This window comes from Pomacea canaliculata, linkage group LG6 (genome assembly GCF_003073045.1).
Source record: "Pomacea canaliculata isolate SZHN2017 linkage group LG6, ASM307304v1, whole genome shotgun sequence".
Classification (NCBI taxonomy): domain Eukaryota; kingdom Metazoa; phylum Mollusca; class Gastropoda; order Architaenioglossa; family Ampullariidae; genus Pomacea; species Pomacea canaliculata.
The window spans coordinates 25,111,773-25,136,041 of NC_037595.1; the positions used below are offsets into that span (position 1 = coordinate 25,111,773).

Below are 24,269 nucleotides of genomic sequence, written 5' to 3' on the forward strand. Positions count from 1 at the left end.
TACACTGCGCCACAAAGAATCGAACCGGCTCAGCAATCTGAGGAATTTTATCCTTCCACTACAAATAGGACAGGAAAATTTCAGCACACGGTGATGTACTCCATCTTATTTATCTAAGACTGCAAGATTAACTGTTTAAGCAATATAAGCCCTCACAATATCTCTCTCTCTATCATACAGAATTTGCATTCACGCTTGCACATTGTAATTATCCCATGCACTCATGCAAACACAGATATCCATGAAAAGAAAAAAGAAAAACAATTCTGTGTTGTTTATCATACTAGTTTAATTTTGTTCTTGTATCTACAAGACAACAAAATAGATTCATGTCAAAATATTCGTTCTAGTCGAACGGTAGAATTCATTGCAGCAGGAAGTGGAGTAAGTACTGGTAGACGGAGCGTTCAAAAGCAAACCCACAGAAAAACATATTTTCCCAGGATCACAAAGAAAGAAAGAAAGAAAGAAAGAAAGAAAGAAAGAAAAAAAGAAAGAAAGAGAGGACGATCAATTGAAGAAAAACAAAAGAAGAAGATGGATAGGAGGAAGGAATAAAAGGAAAGAACGCGGCTTGTCATGATTAAAAAAATCTGAGCTTTTGTTGAACACAATATCTGTAACTGTCTAATTTATCTCTCATTCAACAATCGCTCCACAGAGCAGCAGTGTAGCAGCATCTCAAGCCACGTGACTCAGGGGTTGATGAAAGCCGGCCCACAATGCAACACCAACACTCACACGCACATTCACAACTCTTTTCATTTTTTTTTTCATTGCACGCGAGTATTCTCTCTTTAAAGATCCTTCTTAACCAAACAGACATGAAGAAAGCTTTTGACCAAACAAGTGTTTGTATGACTGTTGTATAAAATCTTGGACAAACTTGGACAGAAGTTCGTTCAGTTTTTGCCCGGTTAACAATAGAACATTAAAGGTAAAAATATTTCGTTTTAACAGATTCAATTTCAATAAAGTCGAAGAAATAATCCACGAATCTTTTCTGAACTTGCATTCAAAGACCACAGAGTCAAGAAATCTGGGATGAGGAGTGTTCCAAATATACATTTTAGCGACTAAGAAAATATTTCACTGTCGGTAACAATGTCTGTATATTTCTACCATGTCTGATCACGGACAATGGAAAATCTGTCAAAGCGATTTTAATTTCTAAATAGGATATGTTGAATTGTTTTCAGTTTGTGATGATTTCAGTAGGTCAGCAAATGTATCGGCATGAGAGAACTTTAAGTCTAGAGATATTCATATCCAAACTGAAATCAAGACAGTTGCTTGAACTATAACTACAAATTTGCAAATTATAATAGTTAACAATCTTTAAAACCATCGAAAAACAATTAGCTAAACTAACATTAATTTTGTAGAAATGTTACTATTTAAATATGGAAAACTGACAGTTAACCAATAGAAATATATCATGTCAATGTTTTTAAGGGATTTTGACCTTTTATCAGTTTGACTAATCTTTACCTTGACATTTTCTTTTCTCATAACAGTCAATGAGATCAGAATTCAGCATCAGTGGAGAGAAATGCTCAGTCATCGAAACCTTTCAAACAACATCGTAATTTCAGGCAACCAAACATGTTCGTCCAACTCAGTTTTCTTGTCCACATACATTTAATGCGAGAATAATTGCAGACATGCGGATCTCTAGAACCAAAAATAAAATGCACGAATAAAAGAACAAAACAAAAACAAACAAAAAGTCATTCCCACGGACCAAAAACTGGCAGTTGGCAGAAGGCGTCACTTTGTTCACAAGTCACCCAGTACAAAGTGCCTGTCCTCCATCTTAAGTTTTCGTCTCTTCCTTTCGCTTGGGTTCCTCCGTCAAACCACCCACCCACCCATTCCCCCTCTCGCACTATCCACACCCCACACCCCACGCCCTGGCTCTTTTAAACAGCTACTGGTTCCAGTCGACTTAAAGTCGAAGCTTCGTACCCTGTCCCACCCGCATGTCGGACTACAGCGCCAAGCAAGCTGTCTCGTCCTTTCCCTTTCCCTCCCCTCTTCGTTCTTCTCCGCCTCGGTTCATGCTCCAAGACCTATAACTCTGTCTCGTAAATGCCCCCATCCTCATCATCCTTCCCGCCCAGTTCCATAAAGCTCAAGCTTAACGTTCCCCTCTCCTTAGTTCCCCATCCACTTGCTCTCACCCCACCCTCCCTACCTCTCTCGCGTCACTTGTCTTCACTCACACAAAAAGAAAATTAACAACAATTTTTAAGTCTCCGACCTGAACACCACTCAGCACAATACAGTAAATCACTCCCCCCCAACCTACCCGCCTCCAGATGGCAGAGCCTGATTGCCCGGTGGCTTCAGCTTCTGTCGCTGGCGAAGGTTGAAGATTTGCTGTAGTTTCCAATCTTTGAAAAACAGTTAAATGGCCACATGGCGCCAGCGAAACCGTTCGGCCGGCATTCTGTCATTTGCTGCCGTCAGTTTTTGAAATGCAGCCATCTTGAACCCTGGAACTTATCCCCCCCACACACACGTTTTCGTCTTCCGGTTGTCTCCCTGGTTTAGCTGGGTGCTGCATGCTCACAGCGCACGGGTCCAGCATGGCGCTCACACCCGGGGGTCGCTCGTGCAGCGTCACTCGAGAGGACGAGACTGTTGGAGAAGAGAAGTTTTGATGGATGAGTTCACTGTCAAAGTCAGCAGATAGTTCGATAACATCGGAGTTTTCTGAAATACCTGGCCGAGGCCGTCAGATGGTCAGCCAGTTTCTGACACCCGACAAAGATCAGACCAACCTCGAGGGAGGCCAGAAAATAACTGCATGGAAAGTCTCTCAGTTCGAGGCGCAGACCAGTTAGTTGACTTCGGACGGACGTTTGTAAGAGATTCAGCCTGAAATCCCGACAAAAAGCAGAGAGTCATTCAACCTTCATTGCTGAAGTCAAAGCTCCTTTTCCCGCAGGTGACTTTTCTGTTCGGGGACACGGAGGTGGACGTTTCCCTTCAATGGAACACTTCTGCCACCCTCACTACGTCAGCAAACAGCAGGCGTTACCAACGATCATTGTGTCCACGTTGGCTTCAGGTTTACGACAGGAACCGTAAGGCATTGCCAACATTCAGTACGTCGCTTCAACGTTGGGTTCACGTAGCACAGCAAAGCAATGCCAACGATCAGGACTTGGTCTTCACGTTGGCACGCCTCGTTCACACACAGAGGATATGTTTGGAACACCGCGGTATCTTGGAATTTATCTCAGGGTTTGCTGACGCGATTGCTTTTAGAGAAAGCGTATTGTTCTAGAACTTTCCTTTGGCGCCATTGTTTAAATACGGTTTTGGTGTCTGCTTGCGAAGACAACGTCATGTCACCAATACAGTTCTTTTTTTGTCTGCTGGAGGGGAAGATCAAGCCCTGCAAAATAAAATTAATGTTAGAAACAAAAATCAAACCAGAAATTCAAGAAATTCAATTAAGTTCACTATTAAAAAAAATTCCAAGGGTTAAAATCACAGCTTAACTGGTACATGTCCCGACATCATAAAAACATCCACAAACAGAAAGATGGAGAGACGAACAGACAGAAAGATATATAGGCGTCCGGATGGACGGACGGACAGATGGATAGATGGACAGGGAGACTGGGAAGTAAATAAATAAAGGAGTCGAGGAATGCCGACGTATATTCATGTCTGTGAGAAATAATATATCTGATGGATGCTGCAGTAGTATGGCTGACGGACAAAGACAGGTGTAGTTGGTGACAGGTGTGTTGCCATCTGTTGGTAGCAAGTACAGTTAGTAACAGGCAAGTAGACATCTGTTGTCGTGTATCGTCAATAAGTGTTTTAACAGTCATTTATTTTGATGCATATTTGTAACGGGTGTGCAGATGTTGTATCAGTAAGAGACACGAAGACTTCGCGTAGTATCGTGTACGTGTCCAGCCTCTGTATCATTACAATGCTCCAAGATGTACCTTAGCAACCTGGAAGGTTGGTTTGCAAGGAGGCATGATTATAAAGAGGTCTGTAACGGTCGTGCTGACGACTTCGCCCCGTCCACCTACCCGGAAGTCCCGTCTCCATACCGAGGTCTGAGCCGAAGCGACTCATTGCGTAATATCCGGCCGCCGCTGCCGAGGAGAAGGCGTCGCCTCCCTTGGCCAACTCGTACTGGCTGCTGCGGCCATCGGCTCTCGATGCCAGACCAGCTCCCGGCATCACCAGCGACCCGTAGTGTGACGTCAGTCCTCGGGTGGCGTCCATTCCAGAGTAGGAAAACGCATGGGCGCTCTGAGAGAGACATGACCAGTCGAACACATAAAATATTTGGCAATAACTCAGTGTATTGTATCATACAGAGGACCCCGCAAATGTAGACACGACCTTAACCTCCACCCATTTCCTCCACTTTTAATTCTTATAAATGTTAACCATACTTAACAAAGAGAAAGAAAAACAATAAATAATTCACACTGTATTCTGTACTGGAATAATATGTTCTTTAAATTGTAAAATTGTTACAGTCTTAACAATATAGACTAACACAGGACAGTCCCCGAACAGGAGTGAATAGTCTGTTGTTCTTTAGTTAGCACATTGAAAGCTATTACAGTAATTACACTAATCAATTTTTTTTATATAAGTTTGCGTTTATATTCATGGCAGCAAAAGGTTAAAATAGATTATAAATACGTGATACTATATGAATTTATTCCTTCTTACATTTAAATTTTATTTTAGTTTTCTTTTGCATTTTCTGGCCTACGCTTGTCGTGAAATATTCCTCGTTAATTTATATTATTGTTGTTATTATTATTATTATTGTTATTGTTGTTACTATTGTTGTTACTATTGTTGTTATTATTACTATTATTATTATTGCATGTTAAACAAGTGAAAGTAAATCCGACCAATGCTACGGGCCAAATGTCTTTGCGAAAAGTATAACTGTTCTCAAGTTCGCATAATACACAAATATATTATAAAAATAAATGCATCAATAAATAAATAAAGTCAGTTCATCTATCTTAGGAGGTTGTGACTGTTCGCAAGCTTACATATGACTAAACATACACGCACACAGCAGCGCTTGCAAACTGAGCAACAAGTTAACATAGTAAACACATACGAGAACTTACCACGCACGTGTTCTCGATTATTTCTGACGCGCATATACAAAAACATAACATCTACACGTTAGTGCACATACTCACGTGCTCGCATGCCCGTACACACACACAAACGCACACACACACACACATACAAACGCACACACACACTGAAGCTCGACTAATCCACCTTGATACCCGCATAACGCAAACCGACGTATCTACCTGCTGCATCAGCAGACGAACAAGGTCTCACCTGGTGAGCATAGGTGTGCGGCTGCGACGAGTACGTGTAAGGCCAGGACTTGTGCAGCCCGTACAGCGAGGGGGAGAAGTAGGCCTCGGCCCCCAGAGGGAAGCCGCCATGACTGCTGGTGGCGGAGGGAGGAGGCTGGTAAGCTGAGTTCCAGAAAGATGCAGGTAACTTGCGCTGACACATCAACAGAGTGTCTGTGAAGAAAAAAATATGTGTATACGTCAACTATGTCGGTGAAATACAATGATGAATGTGTGGTTGATGGACAGCTACCATGAGTACTTCCAAAGGTTACAAAAAAAACAAAAAGAAAAAAAAACCGAAACAAATCTCAGAAGAAAGAAAAAAAATGAAAAAAATACTAAAATCAATCTGAAAAATATGGAAGAAACAGATGAAAAAATAGTAATTAGAAAATAAATTATATTTGTGAATCTGACAATATTTGAATATAAATCTTTTAATTTTTCTGAACTAAAACTAAGAAATTTCAGAAAAAGAGTGTTTTTAAAATATTTACAACAACTGTATGGTCCAGTAGTCAACTACATTACACAGATGAGCTACAAAAAAAGTGTTATTGTTTACTGCATTCTAAGTACCATGTTGCAAACCACCCAGTATTACAGAAAATATTTTTTTAGCTTTAAATGCCGGTGTTATAAAAATATTTTATAGTGATGTTGAGGTCTTTGGTGATGTAGCACCACACACGGGTTACTCCTGTGACCAAAGACTTCAGACTGTGAGTGTCTAGTGTTCTTTATATTTTTGTCATTGTGAACACACAGCTTTACACCTTCTCGGCTATACTAACCATAATAACTAAAACATCTACAACCTTTTAATCAAAGAAACACAAATACCTTTTATTTTATCTTTCACTTATCATGACTGGTCTGTAGACAGTGCAATCTATCTTGGTCGTGATGCTGTTGGGTAATAGTTACCATTAATCTCTAACACTATAACGGCTGTGCTAACCATCATAACAGAGACATCTACAACTTGTTAATTAAAAACACAAATATCATCTCTAACACAACAGTAATGGTTGTATATAAATACTAATAGTAACAGCAAACAGCACTACCGGCTCTAAAACCAGAACTAACAAGAATGGCTGAAATTACAAACACTATCTTTAACAGGAATGGCAACACGAATCTGTAAATGATCTCCATGTTTATTAACATAAATTATTGTTTTATTACAGTTTAGACAACATTTTGATTTTTTTTTTGTTATTGTTTTTTAGGGGATAGGGGTGGGGTGGTGGCGTACTGGGGAAGAGCTGTTGAATTGAAATCGTCTATTCTAGGTTTGGGAGAATTTTTCGGGGAAAGGTGGGTTGGAGAGGGTTGAAGGTTTTTACAAACTGCTACAGTTTTAGCCACGCAACTCAAGTAAACACAGTGGATTGCGATATGTATAGTTTCCTATTGGCTTATATAAAAATAAAAAAAAGCAAACGACCAAAGAAAAAAGTCTACAACAGGATTGGAGTCCTCGGACTTCATGTTACGGAACTTATCTTTCGTTTTACTTTGTTATCTACATTCGTGCAAACGAGAATATGTCGAGTTGTCTAATAAAGACCCACATACCGACGAGTGCTCTAATGAAGGCCCACACACGGGCGAGTGGTGAAAGACAGGTGCCGGCGCCACGTCTTCAACAGACCATTCGAATTTCAACGGATTTTCACGTGCACGGCAGCCGTGCGCATGCGCGCGAGCCGACTCGGATATGTGCGTGCAACTGTTTCAAACCCTTCTCTCTACTTCATCCCCAACACCCACTCCTCGTTCCTTCTTCCTTAATTAGCAGGTCCGTGTTGGTGAACAGCTGTCCTTGTCAGGATGTACATGTTTCCCATCCGTTTCGTTTTTCTTTTCGTCTGAGTTTTCGGCAAGTGCTACGTTACAAGGGACGAGAACTGGCGGCGTTCGAAAACCTTTGTATTGTGTAAATGATGTTAGCTCATGCTTTTAAATATATATATGGCACCTGTTCACAAGACTGTTCACTGTTCATGATGGAGTCGTAGGTGCTGGCGGAATAATTCCTGTTTCCTCTCTCCCTTCCTCCATTTGATGTCGCTGCGGATGACATGACGAATTTTACCAAATGCAGATGTGAGATATAAATATGAATTGTGGAGCAGTGCAATCCAGCTGGACCGACAACTCTAGCGTTCTTCCTCTACCCAACTCCCTCATCCATCTCCATTTCTCCATCGGATCTTTGATATCTTGTTCAGAAAATCGGTGAATAACTGCATTGCAAAATTTTCTTGTAATCTACCCGATTTAGTGGCCTCGTCGTACCGGGTAGCACACTTACTGTGAATTCCGTTGCCACACACATACACACTTGTTTTCCAGTCCTGTCGCTTTGTATCACTATTTCCCTGTGATGAAAGCTTTACAGGAATACATCGTTATCATTGCTGTCATCAACATTATCATCTGAACGAGATGAAAAAAAATGTCATTGCTACTGCATCATAGCCAGCGCAGATAAGTGCACCATCTTTTTGTTCCTCCCTCTCCTCCTTCTTCTCCTCCTTCTCGGGAGGAGGACCAGGGCGTGTGTGGAGCAGCAGTGGTGGGGTAAGGGTGAAGGGGGGAGGGGTCCCGACGCGGGACGCTGGGAAAGCAAAGAACGGCAAATCGGGACAAGATGTAGGAAGGAGAATCAAAGCAAGTCGCCCGGGTGGGCCCTCGCCGGCGGAATCCCGCACGCTTGTTTCTCATCACGCTTGATATTTGTCCAACTGCCGCCATCGTGAGAACCTGCTGGTTTACCTTCATAATGCTGACGTCACGGCTAGCCCTCGGAGACGAGCGCGCCGGCTCAGTAGAGCTGAAAAGAAAGGCGAGGACGAGGTGGAAGTTGGGGAAGGTGGGGTGAGTGACGAAAGGAAACGTGTACACGAGAAGACAAGCAGGTTAAAGCGAGTAGCGTTCACGCGCGCATCAATGTGTGTGTGTGCAAGGGATGCGGGGGATGGGCGATGGGGGACGGTCGCAGCGCACGAAGCTGTGGAGGAGGTTGACGAGACGCCGAGGCGGAGGAATACGAGGATGGTGGGGTTGTGACGTCATTGGCTGTCCCCGGAACGGTTCTATTGATGAGAGGGAGGAGGTAGCAGAAGTAGAATGCAGCTAGTCCTCAGCATCCATTGTTACAAAAACCTTTCCCAATAGCTGTGATGATGAGATGACAGAACAGAGTTCTTTTTTTCCAGATGAGTGTTTCTCTTTTGTGAAAATCTTTGTCCTAAGCATCCTATTTGTTTTGATAAAGCTAGATATACTTTTCTCCTTTTTTTTATCGTTTCCCACAAAAAATGAATAATGATTTAAGGATTTTTCACACACGCATGCTGCTTCCTTTTCTCGTGAATTGTACAATAGTTTCCTACAGTTACAAGGAGGCCATCTTCCCGCCTCACCCGTCCTAACCCCCACACACTTTTTTTGTTTTTTTCACCCTCCCGCACTGATTCTCGGTCTTTGCAGTCCGACTCCCTGACAACAACTTGTGGTAGCGTGTATCTTGTAATCCAACCTCGTTATCACCCTTACTAATCGCACCACTTCCGTCCCCTCCGCCATCTTGGCTAACACCCCGGCAGCAAATCCACTGGAGGGCGTACACTCGGGTGTCGTGGGCCGCCTGCTTATCACGTGCGATAATATTTCACGCGCATGGCCTCGCGCGCGGCTCGCGTGCATTAATTCACCAGTGGGGAAAGCACCCCCGTGGGACACAGCAGCTCCTCTCACACCCACTCCCTCTTTCTCTCCGTCGTCGACAAAAGTCTCGGTAATAGCTGCCACTGACGATACTTATTGGGGCTAACGAGGTATTTTCCTTTCGCTCGTCTCTCTTGCCCAGCTATCATTGTGCAAGCAAGAACAGATCTTGTCGACGATGACAGATAAACCCCGGGTAGGGAGGGAGGAAAGGTGTAGGTGGGAGGGGAATGGGTAACTGGGGAGAGCGGGGATGAATTCGTTTATTGGGCGAAGATTCAGTCTCAGCGCCAGACAAGTGTTTGGAGGCTGAGATGCAAGTTTCGGAGGAAGAGGGGAGGACGGGTGGGGTGAGGGAAGACTTTAGATAAAGTGAAAAAAGTTGTCTAAAAAAATTATTTTCACGCAGGGTTTGGAACCAGTTTTCCATCCTCGTCATAATTATCGTCTTCCTTGGCAACAGTAACAGTACTCAATATTTGCAGCGACAGCCACATCTGTCGTGATGGCGCCATTCACCAAGCTCATGTGTTCATTTCAGAGAAACGAGTGACCAGGTCACGCAAAACTGACGGTGGATGGTTAGGACGAGTACACAGAGATGACAACAGCTATTAATTATGGTTGCGAGGACTATAAGTACACATTTGAGCACAGATACCTTTCACTGGCTAAAGTTCCTTAAGGTCGTTCTTGACCAGATAAATATGCACGAACTTTGGAAAAAGTTTAAAATATTATCTCTACAAAAACATACATCGCCTTCTTAACCGGGCCAATGTTGTGTCGATACTATATCTCTTAGTTTTCTCATCAAACGTGAACATTAGCCCTTGGGGAAGCCTAGCCACGAAAGACTGTCTACCTTGCATAACGCTTCTCTGAAAGCCTGTACACAAGGTTCTTTTAATTTAATTTTAATTTGAGTGGTTTATGGCTCGGTGATCGTGTCCAATTTTAGTCCAGACCTTCAAGTTTGGGCGATTTTCGCGTGTTCCACTTAAAGTAACGACATGACAGGAGTCGTCAGGACAATGTTTGACAACTGTTTGAAATGGGTTTCAAAAAACACTTGCAGAACAAGACCTTCTTCACCAACCACAAAAATATTTTATAAAATGATTTTAGGAAATCGTCTGCTTATCGACCGTAGGTACATGGTTAGCCAAGCCGTCACGTGATCACCGCTGGTACCTGACACGTAGCAGAACGCGACGCCACGTCCTTGGTTACTGCTTCCAGCCCCTCGCAGAAGTCAACGGGTGTACTCACTGGCGAGAGAACACCTTCTCAGGCATTATCAGTGATTTCGCAGACCTCTTCTTACGCCGCAGTCAACCCCAGCGCCTCAAGGCGCCTGGATTAAGGTTTGATCCGCCACGACTCACTCTCCACAGCTGCGGCTCATTATGAACCGCCGTCGGCCAGCATGCTGCTGCGAGGGGAGATTACTACTGCTGCTGCTGCTGATGCAGTTGCGCTCCCTGCAAAATTCTTGTGCGTAGCAACGTGTTGCAGGCGACGACGAAGAAAGGATTCTGCGACAAGGTTCGCGCAGCTCAATCCTCCAGATTAAGAGATACACTAGCTGACAAAGACTTTGATGACAAAGAGATGGTAGAGACGAAGACGACAACGATGACTAGCAAGGAATACTATCAAACGACTAGGTTCACATATTAAATAAGTATGAAAAAGAGTAAAAACAACAACAAACCCACACAATCAACATTCCCAGTCTATGAGTAATGTTCATGACATTTCTGATGAACACCTTGAATTTATTATAGAAGGCTGACTTTTCTTTGAAATACTGCTTATAGAAACCAGAAAGTAAAACAATTTCTTATTTCTCGTTTAAAGACAAATATTATGCTAGTATGTAAATGCAGTAGATATCTGCTTTACCCAATCGTTAGAAAATAATGTGACGCACTTGCACTTTCAGTTTTAAAGAAGGAGATGGGTGGGAAGAATGAGAAGAGGTAAAAACAACGAAAAAGAATTGTGGTAGAAAGGGAAGATGACTATGAGAAATAACGGATAATACCATTATTAATATTAAAGTTATTTTTCAGGTCCATGATCTGTATACCATCAGCCATAGTTTACCATCGCTGAGTAAATGTTTCTGTACCAAGTTTTTTATTTATTTATGTTTCTCTTCTTGAACAATACGTTTTCCTTTCAAACACTTCCTTATTTCTTTATTTTTTCAAAATCTTTATTTATTTATTGTAATTCAGCCACTGTTCCTCGCGTCCGTCGCGGGAGCTCGGCAAAACACAAAGCGGCCGTCGGTGGTTTGCTGACCCCACGCTGAGGTCACGCGCGCGCCGGTGGCGCTGCTTTCAATTAAGGTGTTGACCTGCCTGGTCAGCAAAACACGGGGGTCGAAGCCTGTGTGTTCGCCATGTGTGTCCAGCTAAGTACAACGGACGTCCTGCTTTCCGCTAATACAGAAGCCGCCACCCTCTCCCTATCTCCCACTCCAACCGCCCAACAGCCGCAGCAGCAAGGATTTGACCAACAGGTCAAAGGTGACATTTGTAGAAAGAGGGAACCGACAGGTTGGGGGATCGGGTCTAGCGGTGCCTGTCCCCGCTTAATGCGTTTCTCTTTTCATTGTCCGCGGCTTCAAGGGGAGACAATCGTCTTTTCTATCTGGATCACCACATGTCTACTCTCCATCCTCATCTGACAATTTAAAGACTCACCCGAGTAAAAATTATTTTCGTCAGATGCCCGTGTTAGTTCCTTACACACAATTTCCAAATATGTGAGCTGACCACAACTCCTTCCCAGTCCCAGGTCTCTTTGCAAGAGAGCTGCACAAGGTCCACCTAATTAAGACACCTGGCATTCTGCTTGTTACCTTGACGACGAAAGTGCAACCATGAGGTCACGGTTTTGATCTCGCTCTGGCCACATCGATGCTTATGTCTTCTGAGTGGACAGATTTTAAAAAATTTATTTTGATAAGTAGCGACATCAGTCAACATTCTCGAAAATAATTCTGCACTCAGATTAGCCTTTAATGATTTATCTCGCTTGCGAAACAGTTTTGCACTCGAGTGAGAATTGAATGGCAGGCTATCTGTAGGGGTTATTTTCAGTAAATTGTGCTGGTTGTTGAAGGTTTCCCTTTCAAAATTTCATGCCTGTTGCGGGGCGTTTCTTTATAACTAAATTCCTGTTGCTAACTTCATGTCGGCTCCTTTTTTTCATAAAACCGCAGATTGTTAAAACCAGAGAACAGCGATACCAACGGCCAGGCTGAAAATAAGTAAAATAAGTGTCTTTCACGAACATCAGTTGTCGATATCGTCTTATGAGAAAGACATAGCTGTGTGCCAGGCACCTGGTCGTCCGAAAAACAAACAAACAAACAAACAAACAAACAAACAAACAAACAAACAAACAAACAAACAAACAAACAAACGAGACGCAGGACACAAGAAAGAAAACAAAGAAAACCCCACAGCCTGCGATCTGCACACCAGACGACCGCAAAACAATCCTGGAAAATGACATCCTGTCCCCCACCATAAAGAACGAAGAAATAAAAAAAGAAAGAAAGAAAGAAAACAAGCCGTCAGCCTTTACTCTCTTTCTCTGATCCGCCTCACACACCCCGCTAGAGACCTTTCACTTTCAATTTTGCGCTGGCCTTATGTCTGTTTGAACTAGTAGGTGTAAAATACAAGTCAAACAGGAGAACTGGGGGTGGGTGGGTAGGGAAGTGGGAGGGAGAGAGAAAGAAGAAAGCCGTGAAGCGAGAAAAAAAGAAAAGAATGTAAAAAGAGAAAAAAAAGTGTCCTGACTAACCCCATGCCCGCAACACTTCCTTCCCTGAAGCTGCGCGTTTAATTCCCACCATAAATCCTGTAATCGTGGTTTCAGATCAGAACGAATCGGCAGCAAATTGCCATGTGTGAAAAAAAAAAAGGAAAAAAAAGAAGTCTTCTCCTTCACTTGTGCCAGCTGGAGGTGGGATGGGAGGAGCTGGCAGGCACGTGTGGGTCGGGCATCGCCCTGGCTACCGAGGCGGAGACCTGCGGTCGCTTCTGACTTCGGCGTTGACAGAGTTTTACCTGCCGTGTGTCTCTCCTTCCTCGTCCATCTTCGCCGCCTATCCCATAATGTTTAGGCGACACAGACGCCCTGCGTTAAGAGTGTCAAGGGTGTTGACTTTAAAAATACACCCTGTAAAGAAATCTTTAAAGAAAACAAATATCAGGCTTGAGTACGCCCACATTTTATCGAAAATGATGGCGCCCAGATATCGGAATCCAAAACGTCGAGATTCCCTATAAGAAAAACAGAGATATCCGCCAGAGAAAAAGACTACCGAAATCCCTCAAACAAGCATTATGTTTACATTGATGTCAGATTTTTTTTTACATAAGTTTTTCGTCCTTTCTAAAGATGTGATAGCAAAGTAACGGTAAACCTTCGCGAGTTGCATCCTTCTGAACCTCCCGATGAATTACTCTTTATGTATTAATAATACCTACTTTTATTACTTCAGAGCAGACTACATGACCTGTTCTTTTTTAAACTTTTAAATTGAAAATAAAGAAAAGTGAAGGAAGACATAATCTCCAAAGCGAAAATGTTTTGTTTTCATGTCATGTCGAAGTGTAGAGTCTGGGTATTGGTCGACTTGGGTGGACGGCTGTTTCGCATTCATCTTCGTACACTGAGTATTTCTGACATCCCCTTTGTACTTCTTTCCCCATGATTCCCTCCCTCCAGCGCTCCTCCGTCTGCGTCATCCCTGGCATTTCATGTTGAGTCATTGTTCGCATTCTGCCCATAAGCATCTCCGTCAGGAGCCTCGATTCCAGTCGCAACTACTTGGTCGCGGGAACAAATTCTAGATTCTAGAACATTCTGAGTGAGCTGTCAATCTGCAACGGTTGCCTGGACGGACATGAGACACTTAACTGTGCCTACCCCTGAGATAGGTCCCGTTAATCTTTTTATGAAACTGTTTTAGCAACTTACTACTTCTAGAGGCCACGCTGATGGTACGACTACCTCTTGAAGAACAGACACACGAACAAACACACAGAGATTCAAACAGGGAGATAAAAACTTCAAAATGTGAAGTGACATTTCACTTTGCACCTTACTGGAAGGACGGCAGAAGAAGGGAAGAAAGAGAGAGAAAAATCAGAAAAATCTCCTGCCTTATTGTAGAAGCATCCTAAACAAACACCACCACTAACTTATTTACCGGCGCGTTTTATTTTCTTAAAGGAAGTGATCGTTGGTGATCAAAGATAATATTTTAAAATATATTTATTAAACATATCGAGATAGGGCGAGACAGGAAGCAGCTCACATCTTAAACCTGGACACACAAGCATAACGTACAGCTTAAGAAAGTAATTTAAAAATCCTTTCCCTGACTAATATGATCACTCAGATTCAAAGTTCATTATACGCATGAATGATTTGGATCCTTAAAAGGATTTGGACTGGTCAGGTGAGGCAAAGACTCCAATCCTTTAGTTAGACCCTCGCTAACCATGGAAATGAAAAAGACTGTTAATAAAACAACAGGAAAATCTAAGAAGATTGGCCAGCATCAAAATATAGGTAGACATGTTGTGGTTATTTAAAATAGTATATATATATAATAGTAAATCAAAACATGTTAATGATCCCAATATAAAGAAGATATTTCAGAGACGCATTCTTTAAAAAACAAACGAAAGCCAATCAGGATTAACAGGTCGATATTTGAAATGCAAATTGATGCATAAAGGCGTAAGATTGAGTGATTAAACTGTGTCGACTGGACCACAGTCTTTGGGTTTATTTCCGCAAACTATTATTTCTGTTTCTAGTCCTGTTCAATAAATCTGTTCACAATTCCATACATTGAGACAACGCATTAAGTTTCATTTCATTGACGAGAACAATATAATAATTATAAATAATAATAAGAAAAATAAAGGCAGATATGAAATCTTGTCTGAGCTTCGCATATTTATGCAAACGAAAAGAATATGCATTTAATATAAACTAAGACATTTACACAAAGAGCTAAGTATCTCTAGAACTAAGTAAATAAAAGAAAAAACAGTTTCCATCAGCTGACTGCTCAACATTCAAAACACAAAGAAGAAGACAAAATGTGCAAGTCGTCTACCTCCCTCTACCTCCACCAACACACACACACACAAACACACACTCGCAAACACACACACACACTCGCAAACACACACACACACACTCGCAAACACACACACACAGGCGCATTTGTACGCATAAAAGGTCACAAACAGTATAACAGACATGTGCTGCGTTCATTCTTTTTCTTCTCTCACCAGCAGCCAGTTTGAAGTCTCCGACATAAAACTAATGAAGAAATTAAGTTCTGACATGAGATTAACATCAGAAATAATAATTTTGGGCGGAAGTGTCTCGCAAAGGCCATAATCTTCTTGGGTGGTTTTAGAAAAAAAATGCAGTTCCTAGAGCAGAAGAAGAAAACGGCAGAAGAGGGCGAGGAGTTTGAGGAGTAAAGATTAAAAGGAAGAAGAGATCCTGAAAATACTTGACGCTGAGAAAGGATTCTAAAAATGATGCACAGAAGGGATTGTGAAAATACTTAACGCGCGGAAAGGCTCATACAAAATACCTGAAGGGATTATGAAAATACTTGACGTGAAGGAAAGAAGAGAATGAGGTGAAGGAGGAAAATGTGGAGTAGATGACCGGTGGAGGAAGAGGAGGACGTCGACAAAGAAGAGGAGAAGAAAAAAGAACGGATCCCTTTTTAACGAATTGAAAATAATTGGTCTTATTTCAACACAAAACGAGTGACTTCATTATCAGCCTCATCATCAACATTATCATCCCCAACAGCAGCATCCTCATCTACTGTCGACTTCGTCGATACATCTTTCTCCGTTTCAACAGTGCACTTACTTACTTCACTTACTTCACGACAGACAATTCCTAATTAGATTTCTTACAGGTTTTTTTTTTAAACCTCGCCATTTAAAAAAATATCTCTCGCGGTTGGTTATACTGGGTTTCGATCAAACGAGCTCATTTGGGTCTGCGCTCACCAGGGTTTCTCAAAGAAGATTAGTGTCATTCTTAGAGCGAGTGATGTGCCAGGGAGCCGAGAGAGAGAGAAGAAGGGAAGGGAGCAGATGGCACTGGGATGTTAAACGATCAAGTGAGGCATGAAGAAAAAGGGAAAGGACAAAAGAAGAGAGATATTTTAGTAGTCTTTTCTAAGAATAAAAGCTAGATTCTACTGCCTTACATAATTCATGTACATTTCGAGACAATAAAACTTAATAAAAGCAATTAGTAGATTATCGTATGAGCATATGATTAGCAGATGTTATATAACAGTTTCAGGATGGCAAAGTCTAGAATGGAATAGGTTTTGAAGTAAGGACAGGTATCTGGAATATAAAATAAACAAAGACAATCGCTATTTCTCGACCAAAAATAACAGTATGCAATACTCATCGGTAAAAACAAGAAAGAAAAAGTCTTTTACGATGTGTTTACCTACGTTTGTGGATTACGGATGGTGTGTGTTTGTGTGTTTTTGTTCTTTAAGAAGTAAGAATGAACAAGGCAGCGAAGGATCCTCAACTAATGAGAGAGCAGAGGTTGGAGAAAGAAAAAAATACATTCTGTGAAAGAAAGGAGAGATTGAGAGAGGGCTGTGTGCTAGAGAGGCTGTTAGTGAGACAAGAAAAGGATGGAGAGAAAAAAAGAGAAAGCGGTGATTAAAAACAAAGACTGAAAAAAAAATTCATACAGATGAAAAAATTTATAAAGCAAGACGAGAAAGAGAAAAGACTTTGCCTGCTATACGGGATGGGGAGAAAAGGCACAAACCCCGGAGGTTTTGTTGCGAGTAATATTGCAGGAGGCACTATCACACCCGGGATCAGCCGCCGAGTGAAGGAACTTCGTGTAGGGGGAGACTCACTCCGCCGGGCGAATCGGTACACAGACTTGTATGTTTATGCCGTTTAGCTGAGATGTAGACAGGATCAGCAGAAAAAATCAACTTCCTGCCCAGAATCGGAGAAGTGTAAGGCAGATGTTGCTTTATGCTTTTCACTATATGTGGGAGAGAGAGAGAGTGAGAGAGAGATTGGTGGAGGAGAGTGGGGGATAAAGGAAGAATACCAAGAAAACTGCGTTTGGAGTTGTGGAATGTTTCTACACAATTCAGAGGTTCGATCTAGCTGCACGAGGTCGCATGCTTTGCATCGTGGGATTCTTGGCTCCCACCACCAACCTACCTCACCCCATTCTCTACCATCACCACCACCACTACCACCCTTCTGGTTGATTCACTAGACGGATAGCTTCTGACGCGTGGCATCCCAGTCTCAAGTTGTGAAATGTCAATTGAAGTATGTGAAGGATTCCAGGTTAATGAGCAGCGCCAGAAGTTTTAACGCTGTGAAAGCAGCTTAATGGGGGAACATCCGTCAGGGTTAATGACCGGGATCACAGAACTATTCCAGCGCCACGAGCGTCGCATGGGGTGATGAACAAAGTAAGATAGAACAAAGATTTGATGTGTCATGATAGCAAACATGTCCACCATCTTCAAGGTATGAAACGTCACACACACGAAAGCATCAATTTTAAACATTTTCATAGAGAGGCATACCGGGTATTATTCATCTGAATATCAATTGGTATACTTTATAAGTAGATATAAATTCCCCTAACATTTTTCTGTAAACCGAAAGTAAATATCGACTTCATAATATGCGAATGAACTATTTTAGTGATGACAAAAGTTTATTTCGCCCTTTATGAAGAATTTCATTTGATTGAAACACCACACACAAAGTGAGACCAAGAAGAGACGTTACATTCAAATATCGTCTTCTGAATAACGATGAACGATATTTATTTACCGAAAGCATCCAGGATGATTTTGTCTTGATTTTAAGATTGCAAAATATAAGTAATTATAGATATACAAAACTCTTCATATCTTTTAAAAACTAGATTACAGTGATGTTGATATTGTGAACAGGAAACCCTAGAGCCCGAAGTCTAAAAAAGTTCGGTAATCAAATATAGCGACAAACCTGTTTAAAACACACAACATGAAATTAAAGCAAGAAAAACAGTGACTGTTAATACCAGGTCTTTTCATCCACAAATCAATTGTTTCAAAATAAATATTTAATAAATAAAAATTCAATAATTAAGGAAGAAAGTGATTTTACATTACTTTATCTAACTTCTTTCCTCTTCTCTGTTCATTGACTTGTTCACTTTCACATCTATATCAATTTATAGTTCCATTCATAAAGAACCTAATCTTGGTGATAGCCATGAAAATTGAATAGTTTTTAAGAGCTTTGTAAATCAAATAGTTTTGTCTGTAGAGATGTGATTCAGACATCCGTGTTACATCAGTATACATCACAGCATCCTGGTGCTTGGGAGTCTGAGAGGCAACCAATGCTCTGCACTTTTGTCTGGAACTAAAGTTTCTCTGCTGCCGCACGTCTGCATCGTAAATTATCTCCTGCATCCTCTTTTGCACTTCAACAGTGGGGATCGCCTAATCTCGAGGTTGCAGCGGTGAAACATTTTAAAGACCACGATGAATATCAGGCATTTTTAAAGCTGCTGTGTATGTTTTAAAAGATGTTGGAGTATTTTAAAAGACTTTCCCCGGTTAGTTTAATTAGAAAATTATTTATAGGGCTTGATAGGACTATTTTAAATAAAGTTCATGACTGGTTGAAAGATTTGTGTCTGTTTAAAAAGGATCTGTTGAAAATCTTTAGTAAATAAGTTTCCTTAGAATGATTTCGGATAAATGGCAGCCATTTAAAATGTTAACACCCTACTTAACATTTTGCTTTCAATATACCGTTCCTTTTATGTGTGGTTTCGGGTTCAAAGATTGGTCATTGGGCAAGAAGAAGCTTTCTCTCTGTCGGCTTCAATATGCTTCATTTAAGGTGTTGATTGGGCACAGGGAGAAGGTAAGAACCTGCCATACTCTGTCATACGAAAGCAGGTCGTTAGAAAAATAATGTGAAAAGATTTGTCGACAAGCAAATGCCGTGACAGGACAACACGCCACATCAAAAGTCACTGAGGTACTAGACGTCAGAGATGAGAGACAGAGGAGATCATTGGTGCGGGACCACTGACCTGGCCTGGTGCAGGTTTTCTGGACCCCTGGCTTGTCCAGGCTGTAGCTGGATGGTTGACTGAGGGCGCGAGAGAAGTGTTCATCGACCACCGAGGCAGGGTCTCCACTGAAGTAGGTGAACAACACGCAGTTAGAGGCCAGGTATTGCGTGGCACGGGGCTGCCCCTCCCGCTCCACCTCCCGGTGCATTTTGTCACTTGGGGAGGGCCCTCCGGACCCCCCTCCACTTCCTGCTCCCCCGTCGCCGAGGCTTGTGCTTGTGGCGCTGGGCGACACACCCTCATACATGGACGATACTCCAAACTTCTGCAACACGCAAGACAAACATTTGAAACACAAACGCCCAGCAAAGTGTTCGATTGTTAAGAACTAAAAATTGAGACAGAAAAGACACTACTAAGAGAAGAAAGAAAAAAAAGTACACGAACCACAAAATATAAACCTGTTCTGAATACTGATGACGGTGATGATGCTGGACTAGCTAATGTTACCGATGACAGTTCACTGCTATTCACCACCTTCAATCTATGTTGTAGTGTAAACAAATACTGAAGTTGCTGCCGTTAACATGATCACACAAGCTGGATTTGCTCTAAATAATTATCTTGAAGATTTGCATTGGTGATCTGAAATCTAAACGAACAGGATCTCACGAAGTGTGTGTTAACGCCGTGAGCAGAGTTATTTTAATGGTGACCTAAGAAACTTCCATTTTTTAGAGTCTGTCAAGATTTCTGTCTGACTGTCGAAACCTGACGAATACAACAGTTTGTTTTGGTTCCAAATGTTCAATCCTGGCGAAGAGAAAGCGAAAATACATTTCGAACAGGACCGCAGCACAGCTAAGACTCATCTACGATCACAGAAAAGGAATCAACGAGAGTAAGGTCTTTGAAGGCGCCACAGTTGGACCAACTTATTCAGAAAGTATCAATAAGTATCACCCAAAGCCTAAGACTGACAATCCAGCAACATGTCCTCCCCAAAACAATGTAGATTCAACAACAGCAACAAAAATAATAAGAGGAGGAATCAAACCATTTGCCTTGCAAAGGGACATCATTCTTATCTAATTATGGCAGGGACACAAGAACACAAACTTCCGGTACATGAAAAAATACAGTTGAAACCGAAATTAAAAACGCGAAACATTTTCTTTTGAATAAAATATGAACCTTTGCAAAATATATTTATATTACTTCAAGAAAAACTGTAATACAACACAATCCTGGAGCAGAGGTAGGTAAAACTAAATCTGTTTACCTTATTGAATCTCTCTCTCTCACACACACACACATACACACACATACATACATACAAACAATCTTTGCTTGATTTATCGCAATAAAATTGTCAAAACTGTCTTGTGATTTTACATATATTCTCTTAGAGACTTATATAAACACAGCAATGCTTGTTTGCAGATTTAAACTGTTACAATATTACACGTGTTGATTTTCTTTCTTTTTTTTTTTTACAGACATGTTTCTTTAAAGAATGGGTTAACCATGTTTTTCTTCCACCATTTCCAAATAAGTTAAAATATGAATTATTCGTGAAGATTTTATTTACCTGTGCATTCAGCAAATACGAGTGGCAGATGAAACAAGGGAAATGTTTTGATAGTGTGAGAAATCAATGGAAAAGTAGTACATGTAGTATGGTTAACAACAATGGCGACACTTTATATATATATGTTACATTTTCCAGACTTGCTTCACTTAGGCCAAGGCGTGAGTGTTTGTCGTCCTGCTTCAATCAACGATGTCGCCAGGTCGAGTTAAATTATCAGAATAAACCTAGTGTAAGCAGGCAGACTTGCTACATGGACTGTATTTTACAAAATCACTAAATAAACAGGAAAAACCTGCCGCAAACAACAGGACTAAATTTGCCATAAACAACGAATGAAAATAAACCTAGACTTGATTACGCCATAAAATTAAAAAACAAAAATAAACCCTCTAAAAACAATCACACAACTTGCCACACAAATTGGATAAATAATTTTGCAACAAATGCCCTAACAACCTCATGACAATCAATAAACAGTTAACCAAAATTTAAAATAGAGATCTGCAACTCGATTACAGCATCGATTGAAAATTGTTATGAAATCAGAGACAGCTCTTATTGAAAAACAGTTTTCCATCACGAGGCAACGCTTTGATCCCTAACTGAACACGTTTCTTTTCCTTCATTATTTTCCTCTTCGTTTGCAAAGGATGAGACACACAATGTATTCATGCATTGCTTCTTCCCAATCACGTACCAATCAGACATTATTTCAAACCCTCCAGCAGCCTGGTGAATGAAACGAGACAATGGCCACAGTGCTGGACGACAGAAAATGCTTTCTAAGCTGCGGAAAATCTCTAAAATACAAAGCGGACAGCATTGCATATTCAATTAGAGAGAAAAAAGGGAAGGATGAAACTGGATACGGTTCTCATAGATATAACACTCGTTCGACCATTATCCCCGCTTCATATGTTAGATCCCCAAAACCTGCATTCAATTTAAAGGGATATGGGAAGGATATGTTTAAAAGGCACAGAAAGAATAAAAATGGATGATGATGATGATGATGATGATGATGATGATGATGATGATGATGATGATGATGATGATGAAAATTATGAGTGGAATATAGAGACAAGATTGTTGTTATGAAGATAATGATCATGACAAACGACAGCGCTTATGTTGTTCTAGTTTGTGGTGTTGATGAATGGAGTGTTAAATACTTGCTAACGTGTGAGCTGAAAAAGCGCACTCACTCGCATGCATGAACACACATACACGCACACATACATGTACACATACACATACACATACACACCACGAACAATTAAAGAGGGCGTTAGAGAGTGAACCGACACACAGCTGGCAGCAGCAGTGACCGATGAACAGCTGAGAAATTATTTGAAGAGCGACTTTGTGCAGCAGGTCCTCTGTAAAAAGGCGCCAGAGGGCGTCGCGGCATCTCCCTGCTGCAGCAGCAGCTGGCCTGAAGGAGGATCAGGCTGGAACAGCGTCTCCCCACCGACGGATGGCATTGAGTTAGCGCTTGATCCCCAGGTGTCCGAGACAACAATGAGACTAAAGGGACATTAAACTGTGTCTTGAAATTCGCACACAAATTGGCGACAAAGCCAGGATGGAGTAAGTAGTGCTGAAAACTGCAGCCAAGGGAGGGAGAAAAGGGAGGTGTCAAGAAAGGTGATGCAAAAGGTGACTCTAGAGTGCGACATATACAAGATGGTACAAGGGGGACATGTAGGAATGTGGGCGTCCACAGCCACAGAGTTGAAAATTGGGAAAGAAGTTTTGATGTGCAGGTTTCCAAGACAATATCAGATGTCCACTACGCATGAGTGGACCTGCAGTCCTATGGGAGACCTTCTTAGACGGGTAGATGACCGAACTCGCTAGTGCGGGTTCGTCGATGCTACGTTCCATCGTACTGGCCAATGGAAGGAACAGAAGATAGTGTCAGAATTTTACAAAGGTTTTATGTTAGGCTGAATGTTCACAACAGATGACGAATGTTGGTGCAGTAATGGTCGTGCTAAGGAAGTTCACTGTCTGAGCTTGCTAACCAGCCATTTAATTCTGTCCGTCCCTTCCCGAACTAAACACCATGCGGGAGGGGAAACCTGGTTTGTTCGTCGGATCTCACCAAGCAAGACCTTTCAGGTGAGCAAGGTGTCAAAGGATACACAATTTATTCGGCATGGATGATGTGACCAGTGGCTAAAAGTGAGAAAACAGCATCCGAGCAAAAAATAAAGTTAGCATGAGGTGAGCCAGAAAGGTGAGCGAGACTGGTGAGTTATCTGTGACTTACCTGGGCATCGTCCACAGTGGGCTTGTAGGGGAAATACGGAGAGTAAAACTGATACATGAGGTCCACGCAGCTCATGCTGTTCTACAGCATCCCAGGTGACACACTTTCTCTCGGCAACTGCTCCGCAGATGAGGATGAGAAGAGGTGAGAGCGATGGCTTCTCCTCACCTGTCCTGTCAAGGTTTTGGAACTAGCGACTGCTCCTGAGGTATGACCGAACGCTACACAAGCGTTCGTCCGGCCGTCCGGCCGTCCAGTAGGTCGATGACAACGACCAAGTCGGTTCAGGAAACCGTTTGCGAGTCTTTTATCTGGGTTTTGTCATACAACCTGCAGCAACAACAATAACAGTGATGACAGAGGTTGACTCGGCAGGTCTGTCCCTTGAGGTGGTGGAAAGGAGTTGCACGGTCTGGCGAATAAAACGCACGCACAAGCGCGCGCGCGCACACACAGAGAAACAGAGAGACAGACACACACACAGACACACCGTCCACAGTTATCTCCGCAGCTGTAGTATCCAAAAGAGTCAGGGCCCGCAACACGTGCCGAGGGATCCTCGGGGGTGTTCGCTAGAGGCCGCCCTTGTCGTTGACTGCGTGGCGTTCCGCGGAGCGCGCGCGTGTCCCTGGGATTGTTCCCTGCTCACTGCCACTTCTTTTTTTGCCGCCGTCGAGCAGCATCGCTGTGGTTCTTCATCCCTGGGGTCCCCCACCTACCCCCCGTCCCTCGAAGGATGGGGAGAGAGAGAGGGAGAGGCGGAGGATACAGGGCTGAAGCACGGGGAAAGGGGAGGAGAAGGGGGCGGGACAGGCCGGTAGGGGAAGGTGGGTCACCGGGAGGGTGGTTAGCGCCGGGATTCGAAGCGGGGCCTCAAGGGCCGGCCCCCCACCAACAGACTCGCGGAAAAGATGCTGAGAGGCGGGCTGCTGCAGTCTCCGCCTTCCGAGGCATATGCACTTCTCTCCTCCGACCAACCACAGCTCTCTTGATCTTTCCTCCCTCCCTTCGTCCTATTCAGTCTTTCTCCCTTTATTTTGCTCTCAAGCCTTCGTCTATCTCAGCTTACCCCCTCCTCCTTTCTCACTCTTCCATCCATTTCTCTCTT

At 42.4% G+C, this 24,269-nt stretch overlaps 1 protein-coding gene across 1 annotated transcript; it reads right to left on the reverse strand.

Moving 5' to 3' along the window:
• Window positions 1-271: 271 nt before the first annotated feature.
• Window positions 272-23,872, reverse strand: LOC112567111 (transcription cofactor vestigial-like protein 2). Its single transcript, XM_025243657.1, has 5 exons — window positions 23,162-23,872; window positions 19,311-19,617; window positions 5,362-5,555; window positions 4,062-4,287; window positions 272-3,406 (listed from the first exon to the last, which is right to left on the reverse strand). The coding sequence occupies exons 1-5, from the start codon at window positions 23,234-23,236 to the stop codon at window positions 3,360-3,362; spliced, it is 849 nt and encodes a 282-aa protein (XP_025099442.1). The 5' UTR covers window positions 23,237-23,872; the 3' UTR covers window positions 272-3,359.
• Between the last annotated feature and the right edge of the window lie 397 nt (window positions 23,873-24,269).

Excerpts from the sequence above, each read along its gene's own strand:
- LOC112567111 (XM_025243657.1), bottom strand. The coding sequence starts at position 23,236 with ATGAGCTGCGTGGACCTCATGTATCAGTTTTACTCTCCGTATTTCCCC. Across the intron at positions 5,556-19,310 it reads GAAAACCTGCACCAGGCCAG|ACACTCTGTTGATGTGTCAG; the intron begins GTCAGTGGTCCC and ends TTTTCTTCACAG. Across the intron at positions 4,288-5,361 it reads CGCACACCTATGCTCACCAG|AGCGCCCATGCGTTTTCCTA; the intron begins GTGAGACCTTGT and ends TGTCTCTCTCAG.